The sequence below is a fragment of the Cydia amplana genome, chromosome 21, assembly GCF_948474715.1.
Source record: "Cydia amplana chromosome 21, ilCydAmpl1.1, whole genome shotgun sequence".
NCBI classification, from domain to species: domain Eukaryota; kingdom Metazoa; phylum Arthropoda; class Insecta; order Lepidoptera; family Tortricidae; genus Cydia; species Cydia amplana.
The window spans coordinates 8,578,658-8,603,157 of NC_086089.1; the positions used below are offsets into that span (position 1 = coordinate 8,578,658).

General features: G+C 36.9%; 2 protein-coding genes across 2 annotated transcripts in view; one reads left to right on the forward strand and one right to left on the reverse strand.

Moving 5' to 3' along the window:
• Positions 1 to 2,339: 2,339 nt before the first annotated feature.
• Positions 2,340 to 5,098, reverse strand: LOC134658115 (dolichol-phosphate mannosyltransferase subunit 1). The gene is made up of 5 exons (XM_063513720.1): positions 4,963 to 5,098; positions 4,657 to 4,867; positions 4,144 to 4,334; positions 3,200 to 3,283; positions 2,340 to 2,516 (listed from the first exon to the last, which is right to left on the reverse strand). The coding sequence occupies exons 1-5, from the start codon at positions 5,088 to 5,090 to the stop codon at positions 2,381 to 2,383; spliced, it is 750 nt and encodes a 249-aa protein (XP_063369790.1). The 5' UTR covers positions 5,091 to 5,098; the 3' UTR covers positions 2,340 to 2,380.
• Positions 5,099 to 5,929: 831 nt separating this feature from the next.
• Positions 5,930 to 24,500, forward strand: part of LOC134657812 (glutathione synthetase-like) — a 44,356-nt gene continuing 25,785 nt past the window's right edge. The window contains exons 1-7 of the mRNA XM_063513381.1: positions 5,930 to 6,178; positions 6,901 to 6,996; positions 9,380 to 9,496; positions 13,524 to 13,673; positions 16,802 to 16,935; positions 23,633 to 23,675; positions 24,170 to 24,340. Of these exons, the coding sequence (XP_063369451.1) occupies positions 6,032 to 6,178; positions 6,901 to 6,996; positions 9,380 to 9,496; positions 13,524 to 13,673; positions 16,802 to 16,935; positions 23,633 to 23,675; positions 24,170 to 24,340 (858 nt within the window). The 5' untranslated portion in view covers positions 5,930 to 6,031. The remainder of the gene's footprint in view (positions 6,179 to 6,900; positions 6,997 to 9,379; positions 9,497 to 13,523; positions 13,674 to 16,801; positions 16,936 to 23,632; positions 23,676 to 24,169; positions 24,341 to 24,500) is intronic.

A 24,500-nucleotide genomic window follows, 5' to 3' on the forward strand; every position in this document is an offset into this window, starting at 1 on the left:
TTGGACGAAATGCTGTTGGACGAAATGCATGTTGGACCAAATACGTGTTGGACGAAATGCGAATTGAAATATCATTTGGACGAACTGCGTATTGGACGTACAGCTAACAAATCCTTAAATGCCTTAATGCTTAAGGTGTCTCAGTGTATGTTTAAAAAAATGTCAAGGTGCCGATAATTGACACATGAAGAAAAGCGGCCAAATTAATGAACAGAGTAACAGACCCCACAACGGTTATTATTAACTTATTACCTACTTATACAAGATAGCTTTGTTTGGGTCATTGGTGATGGAACTCGCAGTGATCACGGGTACGTTTTACGGGACTTATAAGAGTTATAAGCCTCAATAAGTTCCAAAAACCGGTCAAGTGCGAGACGGACTCGCGCACGACGTGTTCCGTACCATTACGCAAAAAACCAGGGCTGCCAGTACATCATTTTTGATTATACGATCCAGTGCCTGCAATAATACGAAATTCGATTGCATTATACAAAAACACAATTTAAAAAAACCGGCCAAGTGCGAGTCGGACTCGCGCACGGAGGGTTCCGCACCATAAACAAAAAATAGAGCAAAAAAATCGTGTTTGTTGTATGGGATGGGAGCCCCACTTAATTATTTATTTTATTTTGTTTTTAGTATTTGTTGTTATAGCGGCCACAGAAATACATCATCTGTGAAAATTTCAACTGCCTAGCTATCACGGTTCATGAGTTACAGCCTGGTGACAGAGAGACAAACTGACGGACAGTGGAGTTTTAGTAATAGGGTCCCGTTTTTACCCTTTGGGTGCGGAACCCTAAAAATTGTGCTGGCTATTTGGCATCAGTCTAGGTTTCCGTATGCCCTCCACAGTCGCATATGCACGCAAACGGACTACGGAACCCAAATAAATATACAGATACTCACCCATCATTTAACTGTGCACCAAATACCTCCCGCACCTCATCCCCCGACACTTGCCTCAACCTCAAGGAATCCACTTCTCTATTCAAGCTCAAAACCCAAGCATTCACCAGCGGCACAGCCACTCTCAATTTAGGAATCTCTTGCAAACTGTTAAACAACTCGTGAAAAATGTAGTCATGCTTTGGATTGTCTAATTTCGCGAAAACCGTTGAAAAGAAAAAAAATGCGATTGTGAACATCGTGGTTGGCGGTAGAATGAGTAATGGTACATATGACAACAACTAAACAGACAACACAGCACATAATGATAACAACTAAATCAATAGAATGTTTTTCTTTTTCTGTGGCGATTCGTTGTGGTGTATTAGATACGCTGATGTCTTTATTACCAACTGAAATGTATGACGCATTCAGGGTGCGCCTCCTAGTAAGTGATTTACGTGCTTTGGCCCTGGAAAGCCCACTGCGGCGCATGGATCGTTTCGGCAGTATTACCTATAACCAGGATACTAGCTTCTGCCCTCTCTGCATGAAAGGATGATGATGATGATTGGTAAAACCTATCCAATGCCCTTCCTCGGTCTCCAAACTTTCTCCGTACCAAATTTCATCGAAATCGGTTCAGCAGTGTAAGCGTGAATAAGTGACAGACAGGCTTACTTTCGCATGACCCACCATTTTGTTAAAACGCGCATATCCGTGTGTACCTGCTTTTCTATACTTAACTAAAACAAAGGGAATGACAACTACATATAGTTGAGCTCATGATGAACTTTTTCCCTGCACCAGCCCAAGCTAGACTTCAACTGATATTAGCTATACTTAAAAATAACTTGCAATATTTCGATTAAAACACCCTTAATATAGTAACAAAATCTTTATTTATATACTTCTATATCTATGTACATTATCATATTTTTATTATAATAATAAACTCGCTCGTCCGCCCGCTACACGCTCCGCTCACCGCTCGCCCATTGGCCGCGTCCTTAGCTTATGGAATGTGTATAACGTCACCGACCCAATTATATTTCAAAATATGCACATAAATTATTTCATCGTAAGCAACATTGGTTATTTTCATGTTTCTAGAACACACTTGATTTCATGTTTCAGTTTCACATGTTTTGGACCATATGTTGATGTATTATATTATGTATGTTGCGGGTATCATGTGCCGCTGGAGATTTTACAAAACTGCGAAGTTTTTACAAAGAAAATTTTCAGGATCTTCACATATTTGTGTCCGTTAGTATTGTCTCGGTGAGTATTAGTTGTCTGTGGCAAGTAAAGTACAGTCAACGTTAAAAGCTTGTACTAAAAATTATTTTTTTGTAAAAAAAATGTATAATTTAGACGAACATTTTGACCGTGACAGCGGATTTGGTGCAACCAACCCTAAGTTTCAGTTTTGTTCCAAAAGAACACCCCCGCTTCCCCCCCCCCCCCCCTTCACCCCACAGCAAGATCACGTGGTAGCGAACAGATATAGTAGAGCCTTCGCGAACTGCACGATCTCGGAGCCTCCGAGCTTGGACTCTCCATACACGCGGTCCACGAACGTTATGGGCACCTCGCCGATCGTGTAGTCTAGTTGGCGTGCTCTGTAGACAAGTTGATATAACTTTAACGGGGTCCTGCCTTTGTTTCTCATAAAATTTTAAGTCATAATATTGTTTATAATCATAAAACTGAAACCGTTAACTTTTCAGGATTTTCGTAAGGTTATCCTATAGATAGGTTAGGTTAGGTTTGTTTAATGTCAACCCTGAAAAGTGACGCGTTTCTGAACCAAATAAATTAAATATGACTAACGAAAATGCGGGCAAACAATACATTATGACATAAACTTTTTGGGAAACAGTAGAGATCCAACTTTAACATTACAACAAATAAGAAATACTTCTATGGTTTATCATCAGTCCTTAGTATAAAACTAAGGCGCTTCCCGCTGTCTGTCTGTTCCTATGTATGCTTAGATCTTTAAAACTATGCAACGGATTTTGATGCGGTTTTTTAAAATAGATAGAGTGATTCAAGAGGAAGGTTTATGTATAATTTATTAACCCGTGCGAAGCCGGAGCGAGTCGCTAGTCTATAATATACGTGGGTCGCTAGTCTATATACGTGAGTCTATAACATACTGAAAGTTTCTGGATTCTGATATATGAGAAAACTTATTTTTTCTAAGTGGCCAGTCCAGGAATTTTCAGTATGACCTAAGTATAACAGCCTTCTAACAAATATTTTAAGGGTGTCCCTAAAAATTTGCAAGTTAGATACCCACCTGATAATCATTTCCATTTGGAACACATAGCCCTTGGACACACAACTGTCTATGAGCTTCTGCAAGATGTCCTTCTTGTACAATCTGCAAAAAACATTTGATTTGATTTTCATGCCTAGATATGCAACTAGAGGATATAACGAAATGGAGACGCCTTGTCTGTAATTTTTTGTACAAAACCATGACCACCATGAGGTCGGTGTGACACGCCCCTATACTTCGTTTTTTTAGCATTAGAAATAAGGTAAACAATCTTGATGTGTCTTTTAATTGAAAAACACATTTTAAAAATAAGTTACGGTAAATATGTAACAATTATGAATCTAATACAATCTTTTATAGTCTTCTGCTTTTATAAGTAATAGTTATTGATTTTTAAAAAGTGTTTTTCAATTAAAAGACATGTCAAAATCGCTTACCTTTTTTCAAGTTCTTTCTAATGCTAAAAAATACGAACTATAGGTCTAGTTAATGTTAAGTTTTAATTAGTATTTAAGTATTCATTGTAGATTTTAGTTTAATAGTATAATTGTATTATTTAACATATGAAAACTAATTCTGGAAATAAATAATTTCATTTCATTTCATTTTCAAAACAATCTTTTTTTGCGGGGGAAGGGCACGTCAAATGTATATGTAACGTAAAAATAGCCATGTTAGATAAACATCAGTCCATACATTGTGTATGACCATTGGCGGCCTATTTTTGACAGAGGGGAACGCCTGTTAATGGCTACTCCGTTTGGTTATATCCTCTAAGTTTTATCAACAAGCCACGAAGTGTTATTTTTGACTGAAGATGTCACAAATATTTCTAGTGGCTTAGTCTTATGAGAACATTATTGTATTTACAAAATAATGTTTAATAATTAATGTCAATAATGTTTGTATTAAATGTAGAGTTGATTGGTTAATTTCAAGCTGATGGTGTCAAAATGTGTTACCTAAACGACCCTGTCAAGTCAGAAGCCCCCGGTCGCAGCAGCATCTGTGTCACAAAGTTGGCACCGCGGGAGATGAGCTTGCGCTTAAAGTCCCAGCCGTAGACTCCACCGCCATCCGTGTAACGAGTACCGGATACCACATCAAAGTCCTGCTTGCGTTGGAGGTCTATCATCGTAGGAATGAATTTTGGCTGCAAAGTAAATTAATAACAATAACAATATTTTTATTGACAATAAAAGTTTAACAGTCACATTACAGTGAACGCCGCACTAGGCATGGCCTGTATCGCGGGGGTCAAGGTCATATTAAAATAGAAATTCAACATTTGATCACATTCACATGTAGTAAAAGTGCTTCTTGGAGGCAAAACGACAACGTGTCGTGATTAACGCGAATGTGGAATGGTTAAGGGGATATTAAAATAGGAAATTATAATTTGACACTAATGTCTATATAAACAAAGACAAACTCAGCACAGCCTGCTTGAAATTTTTATTTACAAAAATACTTACGTGATGACTAAGGTCAGCGTCCATAATAATGATAAAGTTTCCAGTGGCGTGTTTTATTCCATGCATGTACGCTGTGCCTAAACCTAGTTTCTTTTCCCTCGGGCGCAAAACAATTTTACTGGATCCATACAGCTTTTGCAGCTGTTTCGCCACATCCAGCGTACCGTCGGGACTTCCATCATCAATTATTATCACTTCAAAATCGTAGCCACTGCAATAAAACGGTAAAAGACAATGGTAAATAAACGAAAACTTTTGCGACGTATTTTGACTCTAGTCTTTAATTGATTTGCTTTTGGTACTTACCTTTTCTCCAAATATTTCATAATGAGCCATATTATTATGGGCAAATTTTCTCTCTCATTGTATGTGGGCAATAATATCGAATATTTATCACTTTTCATGATTTCGGAATCCAAAGCCGTGGCAGCCATGCTGTCAAATGTCAAATGACTCAAATGTCAATGTCATTCTTAAATTTAAGTTCGTTCAGGACATAGTGAGCTAAAGTGCGAAAATATTTAAATCAGTACGACGTTTTTAACATGACCTTAAATGAAATCGTCTTGAAAAAGCTTATAAAAAACCGGTGTTTAGACGGTTTTTAGGGTTCCGTAGCCAAATGGCAAAAAACGGAACCCTTATAGATTCGTCATGTCTGTCTGTCTGTCCGTCTGTCCGTCTATCCGTCTGTCCGTCCGTATGTCACAGCCACTTTTCTCCGAAACTATAAGAACTATACTGTTGAAACTTGGTAAGTAGATGTATTCTGTGAACCGCGTTAAGATTTTCACACAAAAATAGAAAAAAAACAATAAATTTTTGGGGTTCCCCATACTTTGAACTGAAACTCAAAAATTTTTTTTTCATCAAACCCATACGTGTGGGGTATCTATGGATAGGTCTGCAAAAATGATATTGAGGTTTCTAATATCATTTTTTTCTAAACTGAATAGTTTGCGCGAGAGACACATCCAAAGTGGTAAAATGTGTGTCCCCCCCCCTGTAACTTCTAAAATAAGAGAATGATAAAACTAAAAAAAATATATGATGTACATTACCATGTAAACTTCCACCGAAAATTGGTTTGAACGAGATCTAGTAAGTAGTTTTTTTTTATACGTCATAAATCGCCTAAATACGGAACCCTTCATGGGCGAGTCCGACTCGCACTTGGCCGCTTTTGTTAGTCACTGTTTGAATCTTGCCAGTCAGCTGTCTGTGTCTGTCACTGTCAAGACTCGAGTCGGTGAAGTCGGCAGTCAGCTTAAAAAACAACACAAAAAAATAATAAAAGCCTCATTATTTACAAACCTTAAGCCGATTCTTACTAAAAATTAGTGGTATAAAATTGTGCAAGTTTTTTTATAGCAAGATGTCGCAAGCCCGGTTTACATCGTGCATTCCTTTACCGTTGGAACAAAAAACGCTGATAGGAGTTATAGAGAAGGCCAAGGACTGGGCTCTGATGCATGGAGTAGGCATGAGAGACAAGAAGAACTTCACCAAGGATGCTATCCAGGTAATAAGACCTTAATTTTTTTCATACAACCGGAAATATATACTAACTTTATACTACCTTAATTAAAGGCTAGTTTAGTTTTTATTTACTCTCATAAAATATAAAAATACCACTGCATTAAGATCTTAACCTTTCCATCGAAGTTTCTGTTTATATCCTTCTGCTCACGAGAGCAATGGTTATATATGTCTATAAAATAATAGTGTATATATAAAAATATTCAATGCGTTTGCATTCCATATTTGTAAATTTAGTAAACATAAATTCAAATTTCTTCATACCATAGCGCAATATGAAGAAAGAATAATACTTATTAATTACACCCACTTTTAGGGATCCACCATTTTTTAATGCTGTTAAATGTGACGTTATCCATGAAAAGGGACCTTATTGTCGATGACGCTTACGCCATTATTAACGAAGCTCCGATATAAATACAATGCCGCGCGACGCTGTGCGGCGTAAGCGCCATCGACAATAAGGTCCCTTTTCATAGATAACAACCCAAATAGAGTAACAGTAAATAATTGAATCTAACACCGTAACCCAGGTGTACATAAGTGAGTATAACGGGCTCTAATGGGTTATCTTAATCTTACAATGATGCTACACATATTGCATTTAAACTGTATTGTGAGCGTGACTAAAATACATGAGTTAAACCGTTAAATTATTTCGATGTTTCATGCTGAACAAGTTATTTACTGTGTCACCTTTTCCAGATTGCACCCTTTGTATTGCTGCCGTCTCCGTTCCCTCGGACAGAGTTCAACAAGGCAGTAGAGCTGCAGCAGGTTCTGAACGAGCTCATGCATAAGGTAATCATGAATACATTTTCTCTCTCCCTCTCCCTCTCCCTCTCCCCCTCCCCCTCTCTCTCTCTCCCTCTCTCTCTCTCTCTCTCTCTCTCTCTTTCGCTTCACATGATGTGCCACCTCCAGTCATTAAAAATCACAGTTTGGATCAGGCAATCTTTTTTTGATTAAGAGCCCATCAACATGCACACTAGCGCCACTGCTAAATAATCGTGATTATTTCAATTTAACGAAATATATTTAAAAAAAGTTATAAGGGTTTTTGTTGTTTGTTACTTGTTTTCATCTTCAATAAAATTATTCCTTTAAAAAAAGGGGTCGCTACATACTGTATCTCGTATGAAAGTACCTTTTGAATACATAATATCAAACTAGTTTCCATGTTGCTGGATTCGTCAATCTTACATTTTTTAATTTCTTATGAACAGCAGATGCTGTTACAAAGATTATTGAACTAGGTACTTAGTTAATTATTGATAGTTAATTTTGTCAATCATGATTTGTAACAACCTACAACATAATAATGCCTATACATGTCATGCCATTCCTTTTCTACTCTTTCAACATAATAAAATACAATGAGAAAACATTTGAATTACTTATGCCTTTTAGTAAAGAGGCATTTATTAATTAGTCAATTCAACTCGTGATTTATGAATAACTGTAGGAAAACCCATTGTATCTTAATAACTAGTAACTCATAAAATTATTACCTATTTACTCATCATGCATGTATTGCGACTGTTAACTAATTACCTACGTTTTTACTATTACCTCGTATGAATAATATGAGTTGTCATTATGTAAATCCCTTTTAATAAAAGTAATATTCATTAGTAAATGAATAAGCATAATGTCTTATTTTTGTATATGACTCTGCAGAGCACCTATGAGTCCGGAATTTCCTATGAGTACTGGGACTTTTTATTCCTCATGGTATAGTTAACCCCTGGCGCAAAAAGAGGGGTGTTATAAGTTTAATATGTATACATATAAACATATGTTCAAACCCCGGCTCGTACCAATGAGTTTTTCGGAACTTATGTACGAAATACCATTTGATATTTACCAGTCGCTTTTCGGTGAAGGAAAACATCGCGAGGAAACCGGACTTATCCTAATAAAACCTAGTTTACCATCTGGGTTGAAAGGTCAGATGGCAGTCGCTTTCGTAAAAACTGGTGCCTATGCCAATTCTTGGGATTAGTTGCCAAGCGGACTCCATGCTCCCATGAGCCGTGGCAAAATGCCGGGACAACTCGAGGAAGATGATGATGTATAATATATCTATGTGTGTATTTGTGTCTATAATGGTCCCTGTAAGAGCTTACACGGGTGAGCCGGTTCGAATGCCTTTTTTCTTATATTATCATGTAATCTGCCATGATCACGATCGGATCTGACCGCCTAGCATGACTTGCGTTCTCGCGCGCGACTCCATATGTATAATTATATGTCGGCGGCCTTGCACTTCATCGACATTGCTCTCATAGATCTGCCGAGGCAGATCGTGATATTCCTTAGCGTATCATGAAATGGCGCGTTTCATGATATGCCAAGGGATTCCATGATTTGGCGGATTTTATGATCGGCCGCCGACGTAAGTGCAAATTCAAGTATGGAATCGCACGCGACAGCGCAAGTCACTCTAAGTGGGCTAGGGCCCGTTTCTCAAAAGCTTATAACTTGTAGAGTCTGTTCGGAAAGAGAAGAGTCGTGGAATGAATTGGGATGTATTCCATGACTCTTCTCTTTCCGCACAAACTCTAATACAAGCGGATGTCACTTTTTGACAGCTTTTGTTTAAAGGGACTTCCACTTGTATTACAAGTTACAAGCTTTTGACAAACGGGCCCCTGATGTCCACTTGTAGCCGTTCAAAGTGGGAAAGCATGTTTTTTATAAAAAATATCTAAAACCTACCGTAAATCTTTTAACAAAAACTTCACCCAAATCATCGACTTACGGCAAGGCCAATGCCGTCTATTTCAGACATAACATCTGAACAAATAGTAAGTCTGAAGGTCTACCACGAACCACGAAAAACTAAAATCTAAATTTCGTTATTGCTCTTCATAAGCCTAAGTGTAAGGCCTGAGTGGACGCTCGAGTTGTGCGTGCAGCGGGGCGGGGCGTGCGGCGTGCATGTGAAACAAATGCAAACGTATAGCAGCGGCCTTAGTGCACGCTGCTGAAATTACTCCTGACCCCGACGCCACGCTGCACGTCCCGCCGAACGCTCCGCTTCGAGCGTCCACTCAGGCCTTACACTAAGCGAGACGCAGATAACGAAATTTCGATTTTCCTTTTTCGCGGTAGGCCGTACTTATTCAGAGACGCCTATGAGACATTCCGACACCTTTTTAATGAGCAAAATACAACCTAGGTTGCCCATGACGATGACTTTCTGGAACACACACTGCAAAACGCGCTACAAGTCGACGAGTTCACGGCCAACCTCTACGAGATATGGGTCAAGGTCCGGAAGGAGGGCATCGCTCAGGTATGTACTTACCCATAAACGTTTGTTAAGTTAGTCAGCTGATGATCGTTTCTCCCTCTCTATGACATAACGACAGGTAGGGACAAACGACGATCCAGGGATCGGAACCGGTTTTTTGCAAAAACTTAGAAATAACCATATTTTGCGAATTATTTTATACTAGAAATGTAGGACTCAGTTGTGTTTTTAGGTTACGACTTCGTATTATTAGATTGCCCAATTAGAAATGAAGTAATTAGCAAAGAACGAAAAAATACCGTTTCCGTTCCCATACAAAAAATACCGGTATCCGATCCCTGCGACGATCATCAACTGATTAAGGTAGCAGCCGTTTATGAATAACGCTATTAGTATTCATAGTTTATTAGGTTACAAACTTGGTTACAGGCCTATTAGGATAATAAAGCTTAGATGGCGAGGATGGGCAGGCATAGTAAACCTGATAAACGGCTCGTGAAATCTCGACAATCGTGGTGTCTAAGGCCCAAGATACACTTGTAAGTTTTACTTACGTAAGTACGAACACAGCTATACTACAGAATGAGAGATGAATATCGTTATCTCGTTCTAACAAATAGCTTTGTCCCAACTAATATGATAATTGTTAGGTATTATTTCCAAAATGTTACCTATTTTAATTTACTTCAAACACAATCTTGTATTGTTGGTGAATAAATATGAATATGATATGATATGATACTTACGTAAGTAAAACTTAGAAGTGTAATTCGGGCCTGAGCTTTAATATTCTTAGGCCCAAGATTACATTTAGCACTGCTAATACAAGTTTAATTTTCTCGCTTAGCTGTCTAAAACACTAACAAGTTCCTTTCTATTAACTGCCGGGGCCCGTTTCTCAAAAGCTTGTAACTTGTAATACAAGTGGAAGTCCCTTTCTAACAAAAGCTGTCAAAAAGTGACATCCGCTTGTATTACAAGTTACAAGCTTTTGAAAAACGGGCCCCAGGTAGTCAGAGACGCACCGTATGGGATTTTTGTAACTTTTTGACAATTAACTGTAAAAATTTGCAGAGCAAATCACGCAGGTCTCTTCTCTCAGTGAACAAAATACATATGCAGATGGACATGACCTTAATTCACGTATACTAGAAGTTTTACTCCATAAGGCATCTGTGGCTTTGCTTACTTAGGGTACTTGTTATATTTTAAAATTTAAATAGATAAAGATAAGCGAGAAAATAATACTTGTGCTAAATTTAAATACTATATCCTGCGCACAAACTCATTTGTGTACTTCTCATAATGCTAATTTTTATCATAATTTTTACTAAGACGAAAAGTATTAAAATCTCGTAAATTTGTCTTTGAACGTATTCGCTTCTTATTAATATGATTTAAGAGGAAACACTAATGAGTATTGTGATAATGCAAGGTCATATCAATATAAAGCGCTGAATTGTATGGACTTTTATATTGACAAATGCTTGAGAACTCCCTGTATGTATGTGTATGTATGTCTATTAGGTCGTCTGAAGACAGATTATTTCTACGAATGTGCCTGAGAAAGCCGTAAAATACTTTGACCGATTCGTATATTACTTGCTGTCATTTTTTAAAGTAAAAAAATACCATGTATTTTTTGTTACTTAAAGATACGACTGTCAGATACCAAGTAAGCCGTCTTTGTATTAATTAGATTTTCTGCCAGTAGTCATTCACAATTAATTCATCTGTAACGAAATACATACAGGGCGTTTTCAAACACCAGTAATAATATAATATCGATAGCAAATATAATAGTATCACTACATTTAATTTTAAAGTTCACTGCACACTTTCACTCGTCTGTGTTACTAAAAGTGTTACAGGTTTTTTTGTAATTGATTTATAATAAGTTTTTTTCGTAACAATTGGCATAATTATTCCAAATTGTATTTATAACAAAATTGTAGTCTTAACTCTGTGAACTAAGTAATTAAGTATCAACTTATATTACGATGTATATCAAAATGGATAACTCCAGTCGACGTCTATTCTATACCCCCAAGAGAAATATAAAACTGATCACAATGTAGAAAGATACATAAGTACAAAGTGAACCTTATTGCATTGAGATACGGTATACCAATATACATTTGGGCGGAATTTTTATTCGCTGTCGTATTTTTCCGTCGGATTTCGATAAAATTTGGTGGACAGATAGAGTTTCCTATTCAGTATTGTTCTGTATTCTGTATGTCCTAAAAATCTTCCTTTGATTTGCGAAAATGAAATTCATTTTCGCAACTCAATTGTAAAGCAAACCAAAAGTTTATCCAAGTTTATTCAAAAAGAAGTCATGTTGAGCGTTAATATATTTATTTCGTTATGTAATCCTTACGCTAATGGATGTCTGCCATTTTGAAATATATCAACACTATTATAAGTTATTATAAATGTGCAATGCAGTGGAACACTTTCCAATAGTTTTTATTCAAACTTAGATTACTATTTACGCAAATGACGAAATTCGCTCCATAACTGCGAGTAACGTTGTTTTATTAAAATATAATTTATAGCTTCGGAAGATCAACTTTATTGCAACGCTATAGGGTTCAAATTTCATTGACCGAGTAACGTGAGATATAATCTTATTCTGAAATCACGTGACATTTTTTTACTTGGATGCCGCCGTCCAATCTTTGCGATTTTCTGTGAAATTATTGCAAATGAAGTCATACCCATTGTCATATTCAATTGTCTGATTTTGCCGTGTATTTTTTATTGTCCCGTTCCGTCATACATGCCTAATTTAATTGGTTCAGCCCAATATCATCAGATAAATGTCTCACATTTTTGGATTTCCTTTAATTTTATTTATATATGATGATTGGTTAATAGACTCTTCTCCGACTTAGCATTCCCGGTTGCATCCTAAAGAACCCATTGTATATACAATGTTTACCCATGTCCATATAGCATGACCTGTGACCAGTGCTGACCAAAACGTTAATACAATTTATTATTTTTGCCTATTAACCATTATAAACTGAACCGTAAACTGTAATCGTCCGTTACGGTTTACGGTTGAATTTGTACTGGTTAAAGGTTAATTGCAATTAACGTTCGGCCAACACTGCCTGTGACTGTGACCATCATAGGCATTGTCCCAGGTCGAGATCAACAGACTATTCTGATCTTCTAGATATAAAAGGACCATGTTCATGTAACTCTGACAAATGGTGAGTTGGCACTGTCACTGTCATTGATATGTTGTCAGTTGTCGTTTGACACTTGACTAATACTGGCGATAGTTATATAGTGTCATTGCTATATAATTCGTGAAAATCATATTATTCTATTTATATCGCGTTTCCAGGATATATATTTAAAAAAAAACCGTAGTTAGCCCATTTAGGTAATGTTAAAATATCATTCATAACGCGTTTCCTATTAGTTACTCCATTTCCATTCAAAGCGGGTAGGTTAGAAATGACCGGAAGATTAGAGTTAGAGTCCTACATAAACCTCGATACAACGCCGTCCCAGGTACAAGCGGTACAGTATGCCTTCCAGACACCGTAAAATAAGATTAGGTTAGGTATGTTAGTATTTTTTTTTAATTTATTGAATAATACAAGTTACATGCATGTTAATATTACAGGACCCATCGTGGGCAAAACCTTGAGGAGGTTTGTGTGCCGATGGGGAGTTCAAGAAAAAGAAATCATGATACATATATCTATCTTATAATAACTAAAATTATTATTATATGTAACTAAGGTCGTTAGATTGCAACAAGTGCATTTTAATAACTTTTTTTATATTTTTCCCGTTTACATATTTTGCTCTAGCATCTTCTGGTAAATCATAAGTAGTCTATCTACAGACAATACACTTTTGTCCTTTCCACTCACACCGTTACGTTGCACAGCCGGTGCACAGCATGCTGCGCGCCGTCATCATGCTGAGTATGACAGACGCATTTCTACAACTCCTTTTAGCGACCAAATTCAGTTCTTATGTATTTCTTGAAGTTTATAGCCGTTATATCAGGACTAGACGTCAATATATGTACCTTGCGCAGCCGGTATCGCTAGGCATGCTGCGCTCCGACATCATGCTGGAGTCGCGCTGCCCGCACACGGAGAACCAGTGCGCGAAGCACACGCCCTACTGCTCCTGGAAGCAGGTCGAGATCAACAGCATCGCGTCCGGGTTCGGCCATCTTGGGCCCGTGTCCAGGGAGATTCAGAGGTGATTACGGGTGTACGCAGTGTCGCATACATTCTTGGAGCGTTTGAAACGAGGAGTTACTCCAGCCTGAGAAAATTCGAATGTTATACATAAATTTGCGAGATAAATCTTCATAATGCAAGAAATTCGGCACGTATGCTAGACTATTGTCATCTGACAATGACAATTTCTTGCACATTTCTGGTTGTGTATTGACACGTAGCGTTTACTTTTTGAACTAGCAATGTCAATGAATTATCATTTGTCAAGTGACAATTGTCAGCGTGGTGGTGACAGGTGCTGCTCAGGAATAAGGAGTTTTAAACGCTTTGAGAATTATTATCCTGAAATGTTTTTTGTGCTCCCGAAAATAAGATGTCAATAAAATACAATACATTCATAATATGCATAGAGATCGCCTGTGTGGATTACCCAATAACTTTTTTTACCAAGTGGCGCCCCCTACGCAGAATTGTGTAATATAACCTATTGTCAAATTTGTGTAATAGGGAAAGCGAAATATTAAATGGTTCCAATTGTTGGTTCCAAGTTATGTTCAGCAGAATCGTTCTGGTTTATATGATTTTAAACAATTATCATATAATATCCAGTTAGCTAGTAGGATATCCTAAAATGAACATAAAAAATATTTTTTTAATAGTCGATGTAATTTATTTTATAATGCCTAGGAAAGCGGTTCTATGTTAAATCTTATTCTCCGGAACAGAAAAATACATTAAAATAGGACTGCGTATCGCCTAAATGCGACATTGTCAACCTGTAAACCATATGTACCTATTTCTGTACCTCAAAGTGATCCAAGTCCAGTTTTTCACCCATGATTTGACTTGTTACTGCTTAAAGCTTTTAATATCCTGAATGTCGTGCTGTTGACGTGATTTAGGTCACTTATGATCTACTTCAACATTGTTCAAACGTGAAAAGCGAAAGACAGTGACAATTCGCCGCCGCGGCTTTTTATTACCGTGAGCAATTATTTGACACGTTGTATTGCTGTCACCTGTCGTTTGTCACGTTAGTAGAGGTGAGGTACAATGAAATGTTACATGGTTTCTATATAGATACTTGTAGACTGATCAAGATTATGATTTATGTTTTGTAAATAACTATAGATAATATTCGTTTAAATATTAAAGTTGGTTAAGGCCCGGTTTACCCACGCAATGCTATGCTACGCTACGCTATGCTACTATACTTGCCGCAATACCAACTGGCCACTGAGATCACAATGCTATCTCTTTTACCCTTGTTAAGACCAACCAAGAGTGAAAGAGATGGCATTATGATCTGCCTCGCCACTTAGTTTTGCGGCAATTATAAACGCAAAGCAAATGTATGAACACATTAACATTAATCAATGTCTGAATTCTCTGAATCGGCCCTAAATAACAAAAGCACACTCATGAATAGGTTATTATGACGTATTGAAAGAGTAACATCGATAATATTATAGAGTCCCTCTAAGCTAAGTTTCTACTGAATTGGCACTCGTGGAAAATTATGGCAGTGCCACTATAAACGTTATATGTATATTCATAGAAATTAGGAGTTTAGAAAGAAAGAAAGAAGAAAGAAAATACATTTATTTACGTCAAACTAAACCAGTTAATTACGTTACAGTTTAAGATTTCTATTCTTTCGCGTGCAAAATCATTGCAGACTTAATCGCTACGCACACTTAATGCAGTAACTGACGACAGGCTCGCACCTATATAGACACTGTAGAAATATCGGCATCTCACGTCTACGTATTACTGCGTCCCGGTCGTCAGTCACTGAATTGAATTAAGTAAGGTGTGAACTGAATTGAAGCGCTTTAGCTTATACGAATTCTAACAATTTCTTATCTCCATACAAGTCCTAGGTAACTAATCAACTCTAATATTTACTCGTAATGTTATCTGTTAATATTTAAAGATGACTCGCATAAAATACTCTACATATTTGAGATGAGTAATACACTTGAAATTACTTTATGGCTGATTACGCTACGATCAGCGTCCTTCGTACCTTCAACAGTCGTAAAGTAAGTTCAAGTGAATTTCTAACTTTTTAATTTGCTTTGATAATGTAAGTGTACATAATGATTGTAGTTTATACTATGTGTAGACTAATTAATTATATACATATTATACATATAAGAAAAATGTAGAAACTAAATAAACTAATTGTATATGTCCCTGTAACAGAATGACTAATATTTAACAACTTTAACAAATAGCGAACTGAAAATGAAAATACTGACCCCTATTTTTCCAACATGACAGTTGTCGTTTGACATTGATCCGTACTTTTCTAAATTTAGCTAACGACAACTGGGTAGTTGTCGTTAGCTAAAAGATGTCGTTAGATGTTTGATCATAATTGTCAAGTTGTTAAAATAGTGAAATAGGTGTCTGCTGGCCCCTTTTCACTAACTTGACATTTGACAATTGTCATGTGAAAATGTCGATTCGCAGTACTTTCTGAGTCGACATTGTACGACGAATAGTTACCTGTATTTTGACAATTGCCATGTTCGTGAAAAAAGTAGGTCCATTAAGGGGCCCACTGATTAACAGTCCGCCGGACGGTATCGGCCTGTCAGTTAGAACAAAATTTTGACAGTTCCGAACAACTGACAGGCCGATACCATCCGGCGGACTGTTAATCAGTGGGCCCCTTTATAGGATAATTGTAGATGACGGTAGATGATGTTTACGGTCTTGGATGTAAGTATTAATGGGTAAAAGGTTATAAGCAATGCTTCCAATGTATAATGGTAATAGGAGTCATATGTAATTATTGGTTTAGGGACTTTAGGGTTTTAGGTGCGGACGCTGATTTTTTATATTATTTGTAATAAGTAGACACCAAACACACATTTAAGGCGTTTTAATTATACTGCACACACACTAGTTATAGTCTTTATTTTTTTACACGATTTAAACCAATTCCACATACGTATATGTACATAATTTATATAATTTGTTTTCAGTTACTGCCAATTTTTTGAGGTTATTGTAACTATTCCCGTGTAAAATATTATGTCAAAACTATTATTTCTACGATATTATCGACACAGCAAACCTAGCGAAGACTGGACAATGATGACCTTCACCATTTCAGACCCTCAGCCTGGGGCTGTTCCGCTCCGACTACCTGATGCAGCAACCGGACGACAATAGCATAAAACAAGTGGAGTTTAACACGATCGCGTCGAGTTTCGGCGCCATCTCCTCGAACCTTCCCGCCATGAATCGGTACAGATGCGCTAGTGGTCGCTGCTTGACCGGCTGGCCAACTTTGAAAAACTAAACTTTAGACGCCAAGTTTCTCATTTTTTTTTATTATAAATGGGCTTACTCATGGCCACAGACTAGCCGAGGCCAAGACGTGGCCTACGATGGAGCGAGCGTGCCCAGAAGGTGCCTGTTCACCCTTCCTCATCCAGAAAGTAACTAGTTCATTATTCATTAATATGCGCGATCATAAAACTAGATCGTGAGTTGTATTAAATCGAATTGTCGCTTGAATAAAAGAGAGTTTTTGTCTGCACAATTTGAACACTAAGTTTGTTAAAAAATTTGGAATATCGCTCGCAGACGTATCTGATTGTTAAAAAAAATGACTAAGTTTGTTTTTCAAAGTTGACCGATACACAGGGAATCCGGATACTTTAATGTGTTAACTGGGTGATAAAACTATTTCGCGTCTTATGTTTTTGCTAGTGGTGAAGCCAGGCCATTAATGTTTAATGTTATTTTGTTCTTCTTTTTTTCTAAGGGCCGATACGTGAAATGCATTCTCACTTAAATTAATTTTAACAATCGAGACTTCTAAATTTTTCACAACTTTCACGTCTGACATTATTTAATTAAACCATCTGTCTCGGCTCTAGGAAAAGTTTTATTTATATGTATGTCTTTTTCAGCTATCATTTCATCTGACTGGCTACATCACACGCACACGCCCATGAATATTGTCTATGTTCACTATATGTGTTCACAATTTTCTTTGAGCACAAAGCAGTGTTTTCCAAATTATATGTTACTTTTTTTCCCATCATCAATACAGCGCTGAAATGATAATGGGCTTAGGTATCGCAACATTACAACGATAAATTAAGTCTTAACAGTAAAAACTGCATGATCGGAGCATCTCGGGAATCATCTATGAGGATTCTTTTTTAATTTGTTTGGGTCAAAACCTTGGAACCAAAAAGTGCCTGCAGTTTAGTATATGGCATGTGACAGACGAGATAATATCTCGTCTATAATGAGAATTGGGATTTTAACTTATTTTTAAATAAGTTCTAACACATTAATGTATCCACGCCTTTACACGTTTAAGCAGCGAATAGTCGACATCTCTCATGTGGCTGTCTCTTTCTCTCTTCAATGCACGCTATCCATTCATTTCACTCTGGAGCTCGCTTGTGTTCATGCCTTTATTTTGGTACCGTTTGCTTGGCTTGGAAGTGTTTTTTTAATTTGTGTATTCTTTTGTAGATTAAGTTATAGTTGTTATGTTTGCGTGCATGTATTTTAGTGCTTTGTTGAGTTGGCAACACTTGAGAGATGTTACCTGCCACGCCCGCACTGTCCGTGACGTGCAATAACATGTACACACATAACGTCTCTTAATAGGTCCGTTAATACGGGCAATATACAACCTACTTTGTACGGGAGGCTCTTGTTGCAATGGACTACAATTTTGCCGCGTGTATGTTTAATTTTACAGATAAGGCGGTTTGCATCACGCATTGTTAAACTTTACAAGCAAATTTTAACGAATTACAAACTGATGCAATCGACCCGTCTTAGAGAAATATCCACACAATTGACAAGATTCATTTTATATATTTTATTTTATTATACATTTGTGTATGAGATATTAAAAGTCGTCGAAGATATTTGTCATGAACGTGATTCCAGCCGTAACTGATTCCTATTCCTAGAAATGTAGGGCAAATTGTCATTGTCAGATGATAATTGTCAAGTTGGTGAAATAAACGTTTAGTAACGCCACGCGTCAATATTTTAATAGTTAGTTACAGACTACAAAATAGACTATATTCAGGTACGACTGAAAGTCTTCTAAAATCCTATGAAACACAAATAACAACGCCATAAAACAGATTTTATGTCTTACAAATTAAAACTTTCCGCAATATACATGTTTAATTATACCTTACCACTTGAAATACCTATAGTAAAATTATATTCGCATAATTTATTACAATGTACATGTTATTGCATGACGATGAATTACCCGATTGTCACTTTTCCGTTGTCCAGTCGTTGCCGGGTTGGTTAGGGTACACATCTTTCAAAAATCATTTAACCGATTTCAAAAGTGAAAGATAGATCGATGCAACCAAGTACATAAACCAAAAGACAAATCACAAAATCTGTTAACAGAGCGAGTTTTATTTGCATTTAGAGGGATAATTAATTACTGAGACAAAATTTGATCAGAATTTTATTTGGGCTGTAAAAATATTTTACTGTATTATACAGAAAATACAGATTAAGAACTGTTTTGTTAAAAGAAAAATCAGGAAATGTTGTTGTGTTTACTTAAGGGAAGGGAACAACTACAAAACAAAATTTTTATTATGGAACGGAAAATGTAAATAAGCTTTGATGTGAGGTAGGTACTGAATAGTTTAATAATTAAAATGCCATGCAGTTATTCGTTAAAATCGAATTAAAATGAAGAGATCTTCTCATTTTGAAGTCGGTTAAACATCCCCAGTACATGCGCCGACCTAAATATTGCGATTATCATTTCATACAGACTGTTTCAGGTTTCCTTAGCAGTTTTGGATTTCTCTGACGTACCAATCACTTGATGTCACGTATGTATTTGTGTATATATGTATGTATAGCCTGACCAGTAATATATGATAATTGTCAAGAGGGCGCTGTTATTCTCATGTATAGGGTGACAATTCAGTGTAGTATGAAAAAATTAGTTCCAGTGAAATTCCGCAACATGGCGCACCCTCAATAGATCCTGGTTCACCTATATATTGACAAAAAATCAGGACTAATTGTAAAAGACAAAGGCGTATTAAAACACATTTACTACAAATATGTATACAATTTAAAACGATAAGTCCGAAGCAGGAACCATGAGTAATATTCAAGTCACCGTTTCGCCACGCTGATCATTGTCGCTTGACAATGACAATTCACCGTACATTGCTGGTCCAACGAAGAAACATTGACGCTATTAACCGTCGGTGCGTACTGACCCAGGTATGTACAGAAAATTGTCAGTGTCAGGTGACAATTGTCAAGTTGGTGAAATAGGCGCCATGAAAATTGTCAACTGTCATTGTCACTTTATAGCACATCTGCTGGATCGTCATCTGAGGATTGCTGTAAAGGTGACATTAGATTACTCTTCTATATAGAAAAAGCGGCCAAGTGCGAGTCGGACTCGCCCATGAAGGGTTCCGTATTTAGGCGATTTATGACGTATTAAAAAAAAACTACTTGCTAGATCTCGTTCAAACCAATTTTCGGTGGAAGTTTACATGGTAATGTACATCATATATTTTTTTTAGTTTTATCATTCTCTTATTTTAGAAGTTAGGGGGGGGGGGACACACATTTTACCACTTTGGAAGTGTCTCTCGCGCAAACTATTCAGTTTAGAAAAAAATGATATTAGAAACCTCAATATCATTTTTGAAGACCTATCCATAGATACCCCACACGTATGGGTTTGATGAAAAAAAAAATTTTGAGTTTCAGTTCGAAGTATGGGGAACCCCAAAAATTTATTGTTTTTTTTCTATTTTTGTGTGAAAATCTTAATGCGGTTCACAGAATACATCTACTTGCCAAGTTTCAACAGTATAGTTCTTATAGTTTCGGAGAAAAGTGGCTGTGACATACGGACGGACAGACAGACGGACAGACAGACATGACGAATCTATAAGGGTTCCGTTTTTTGCCATTTGGCTACGGAACCCTAAAAATGGTGAATAGTATTTGTCAGATGACAATTCTCAATTTAATTTTAGTGACAAAATGTAATACCATCATCATGTAATAAATCAAAGAATTTACAAGTTTCAGTTTTAAAATTTATTTAAATTAGACGATAATAAACAGTTACAATTAATAGGAACGTAATAATAAATTGATAATTACTTTAAAATAAAAGAAGAAAACATCCAAGACTGAAACAGATACTGAAAAATATATCTAAGATGAAAAATAGGCAATTTGACAACGCATTATGACATACAATAGACTTAACTGACTTATACATTAAATGCATGGATGGGACGTAGACTAGTCTGCATCTTCGCTTTTAGAATTTCAACCGTGTATTGTATAAAATAAAGTTGAATTTAGCATTTAGTTTCAGAATAGCATTTATTTTGTAAACATAGGATATTGTCACTGGCATGTTCACATACATCGAGCTAAAACATAACAGCTTAAGTCAAGTACATTAAATGCAGTTATCGACCTTGGCATTTAGATTTAAGGTTCATAATTCAGTGGATTTTAGTGTACATTATTTTTGTTTTGAAAATGTAGTTAGTAAATGTTATCGTTGTTGCTATGTTTACTTTACTATCCATTGTGAACCGACACAATGATACGTAGAAACTAGAGGAAGTAGACAAATATTCACAGACAAGACATCCTCCAGACTGAGCATAGTAACGCTACCCCCTCTGCCACAAATATACGGTAGTTTTACTCCATTTTCGAGTCAAAGTGTCTTTGTGTGACGTCCGTGTCTTTGAACGGACCAATCACGGCACGGGACTCGCTCACCTCGTCCTCCGCACCCCAGTATTTTTGGCAGCATCGGTTACATGAAATAATTGCTCTAAACTCTCTCTCTCTCTAGAGGATTCCTAGTCTATGCAAATATTCAACAATGTTAATCTATATAATATATACTGAGTTATCTTTTTCTTTAAAGTTAAGGGGCCCACTGATTACCAGTCCGCCGGACGTTATCTGCCTGTCAGATGTTCGGAACTGTCACCTTTTGCGTTTAACTGACAGGCTGATATCGTCCGGCAAACTGGTAATATTTGGGCCCCTTTAAGCTCAATGCGGGAAAGACCGGATATAACATTCTTGGTTGGGAACTCTCGTATTTGTGTACTTTATTAGCTTAGATACAGAAAAAAAGGGTTTTCCTCCTTCTGCTCTACCGATATTGGTATATTGGTACTAAATATGTACACAAGGTTGGCCTTGTGTACATATTTAGTTGGAGTATCACTATCACTACATATGTAGTATAAAACAAAATCGCTTCCCTGTCTGTCCGTCTGTATGTATGCTTAGATCTTTAAAACTACGCTATGGATTTTGATGCGGTTTTTTTAAATGGATAGGTAGAGTGATTCAAGAGGAAGGTTTATGTATAATTTGTTAACCCGTGCGAAGCTGGGGCGGGTCGCTAGTGCATACAAAAGCAAGAGTTAGAAGCGACCAAAGAGCTTGTTCCCTCTTCCCTGATCTTACCTGATAGACGGTCTTTCTCCACATTGACCTTATTAGGTAATTTTGACAAAATTAAACTCACAATGTTGCATTTTATTGGCAATATTGCCATTATTGTCATTTAACGTTATTAAGCTCAGTTTGTGGACATGAACATGCTTGGTACATATCAAAATATTCTTAGAACTTAGATCACTTTATCATTACGTTTAACTTTCTTTTATTGTGAAGCTATTTCGCTTGTATTTTTGATTGTTATTGTATTTTCCTTTTTCCTAGTGTGTGTCATGTATTTCTCTATCATTATTTTTTTAAGTTTTTCATGGTAGATGCAGGTTTATTGTAGTTTTGCACGATTTTAGTGTTTGTACCTATTTGTCGCATGAATTTCTAACATTAGTATTTATTACTTACGATATCATTATCAGTAAACTGTTCTTTTCATAACAACCGTAAATGACATTCGAAAACTTCATACCGTAGTTCTTTAGAAAGCGACGAACTTTTTATTTTTGTCAAAGTGACTTACACCCTAACTCAGTGGGTTTGGTCGCTTTCTGCATTGATAAAAAATGGAGTTGGTCGTTTTCTACATAACTATGATACTGTTTATATATTTATCGTATTTCTCGCAATTCCTATTTCAATCTGATTTTCTAATGTCATGGTTGTTTTGCGTAAAGCAGAGACGCTTTCCAGATAGATTTTCGTACATGAGTAGGTACCTGTTGCTATCTCTATTGCACGCTTATAATTATATTGCTGTCAAACTCGCACAGTGACATTGACAACCGGCATCATAGGCGGGAAAGCAATATAACTGCGTGTGCAATAGAGATAGCAACACGCGGATCAATGTAAGTAAATCTATCTGGAAAGCGTCTCTGCTTTAGTGAGGCAGCTTTGTGAACGTACCTACTTCGAGTAACATGCATTCAAAATAAATTGAAAAACACATTTTTTTATAAATGTTTACATCATCATCATCATCATCCTCGCGTTGTCCCGGCATTTTGCCACGGCTCATGGGAGCCTGGGGTCCGCTTGGCAACTAATCCCAGTAATTGGCGTGGGCACTAGTTTTTACGAAAGCGACTGCCATCTGACCTTCCAACCCAGAGGGTAAACTAGGCCCGTTTAGGGATTAGTCCGGTTTCCTCACGATGTTTTCCTTCACCGAAAAGCGACTGGTAAATATCAAATGATATTTCGTACATAAGTTAAGTAGGTAAGTTAGTTTTATAAATGTTTACATTATAATATATAATTGTTTAAAACCGTCGGATAAAACCGAAAAGAGACTCTTATTTATTATGATGGAAACTTAGTTGATTTTCGGAATTATCCGACATACGAAATTACCCCCTACACCTACATAATTGTTTGCTCGGAATTCGTACACAAAGTGTCTTCTTAAAATGCTTTTTCGTAAATACTTGTGACTTTTTTAATAATTCTTTACTTACAGCTACATATTGCGGCAGTTGGGATGCGGTGATCTCATAAAGAACGTTAGTATTATTTAATTTAAGGAACATATCTAATTATTTCATAATTTTTTTAAAGTAGTCGCACTACTATACGATACATTATATAAATAAAATTATAAACTGAAATAGATATCATACATCAAAGAAAAAGTGACCAATTCCACCGGTGGCCGAGGCGGGAAACGAACCCGCGTCTTCAGCTTACGTAGGGCTGCCATCTCTAAATTCGCCGAACACGGACATAGATTAAAAAACCCGGACATTTGGCGTAAATGGCATCTTTTCTCCGGACGTCCGAATATAATATTATAAAAAAAAACAATCGCTTTATTTTTTATTCTAAAAAGTGTCCACACTCCCCCCCGGACGGTCTCCAAACTAGGACAAATCCGGGGAAACCCGCACGGATGGCAGCCCTAAACTTACGCGGCTAACTTTTTCTTTTATGATTTTTTTCCTAAGAATTATATATAATCGCCATCTGACGGGACTCACGCTAAACTTCACCTCCTCAGATGCCAGAGAACAAGGCCCTATCCGGCCTCTGCTCCGGCATCACAGAGGCCTACGATCTGTTCGGGGTGCCCGGTTCAGTGGCCTTGTTTGTGGTCGAAGAAGTGTCCTACAACATTTGCGACCAACGCTTCCATGAGTTCGAGATATCGGAGACACGGCCCGACATTATAGTGAGTAAACAGAAACAGTAGTAACTCAAGTATCTACCCGGCATTGTAGAGGCTTGCGACCTGTTGGTCGAAATGTTATGTAATGGCCAACGATTTCATGGGTTAAGTTAAGATAAGAGGTATCAGAGATTAGGCCCGACATTATAGTAAGTAAACAGTA

What these genes read in the sequence shown, in the direction of transcription:
- LOC134658115 (XM_063513720.1), bottom strand. Translation starts at nt 5,090, where the DNA reads ATGGCTGCCACGGCTTTGGATTCCGAAATCATGAAAAGTGATAAATAT. An exon ending in GACTTGACAGGGTCGTTTAG is followed by an intron (nt 3,284 to 4,143) that starts GTAACACATTTT and finishes TGTTTTTTGCAG; the next exon opens with ATTGTACAAGAAGGACATCT. An exon ending in CAAATGGAAATGATTATCAG is followed by an intron (nt 2,517 to 3,199) that starts GTGGGTATCTAA and finishes ACTTGTCTACAG; the next exon opens with AGCACGCCAACTAGACTACA.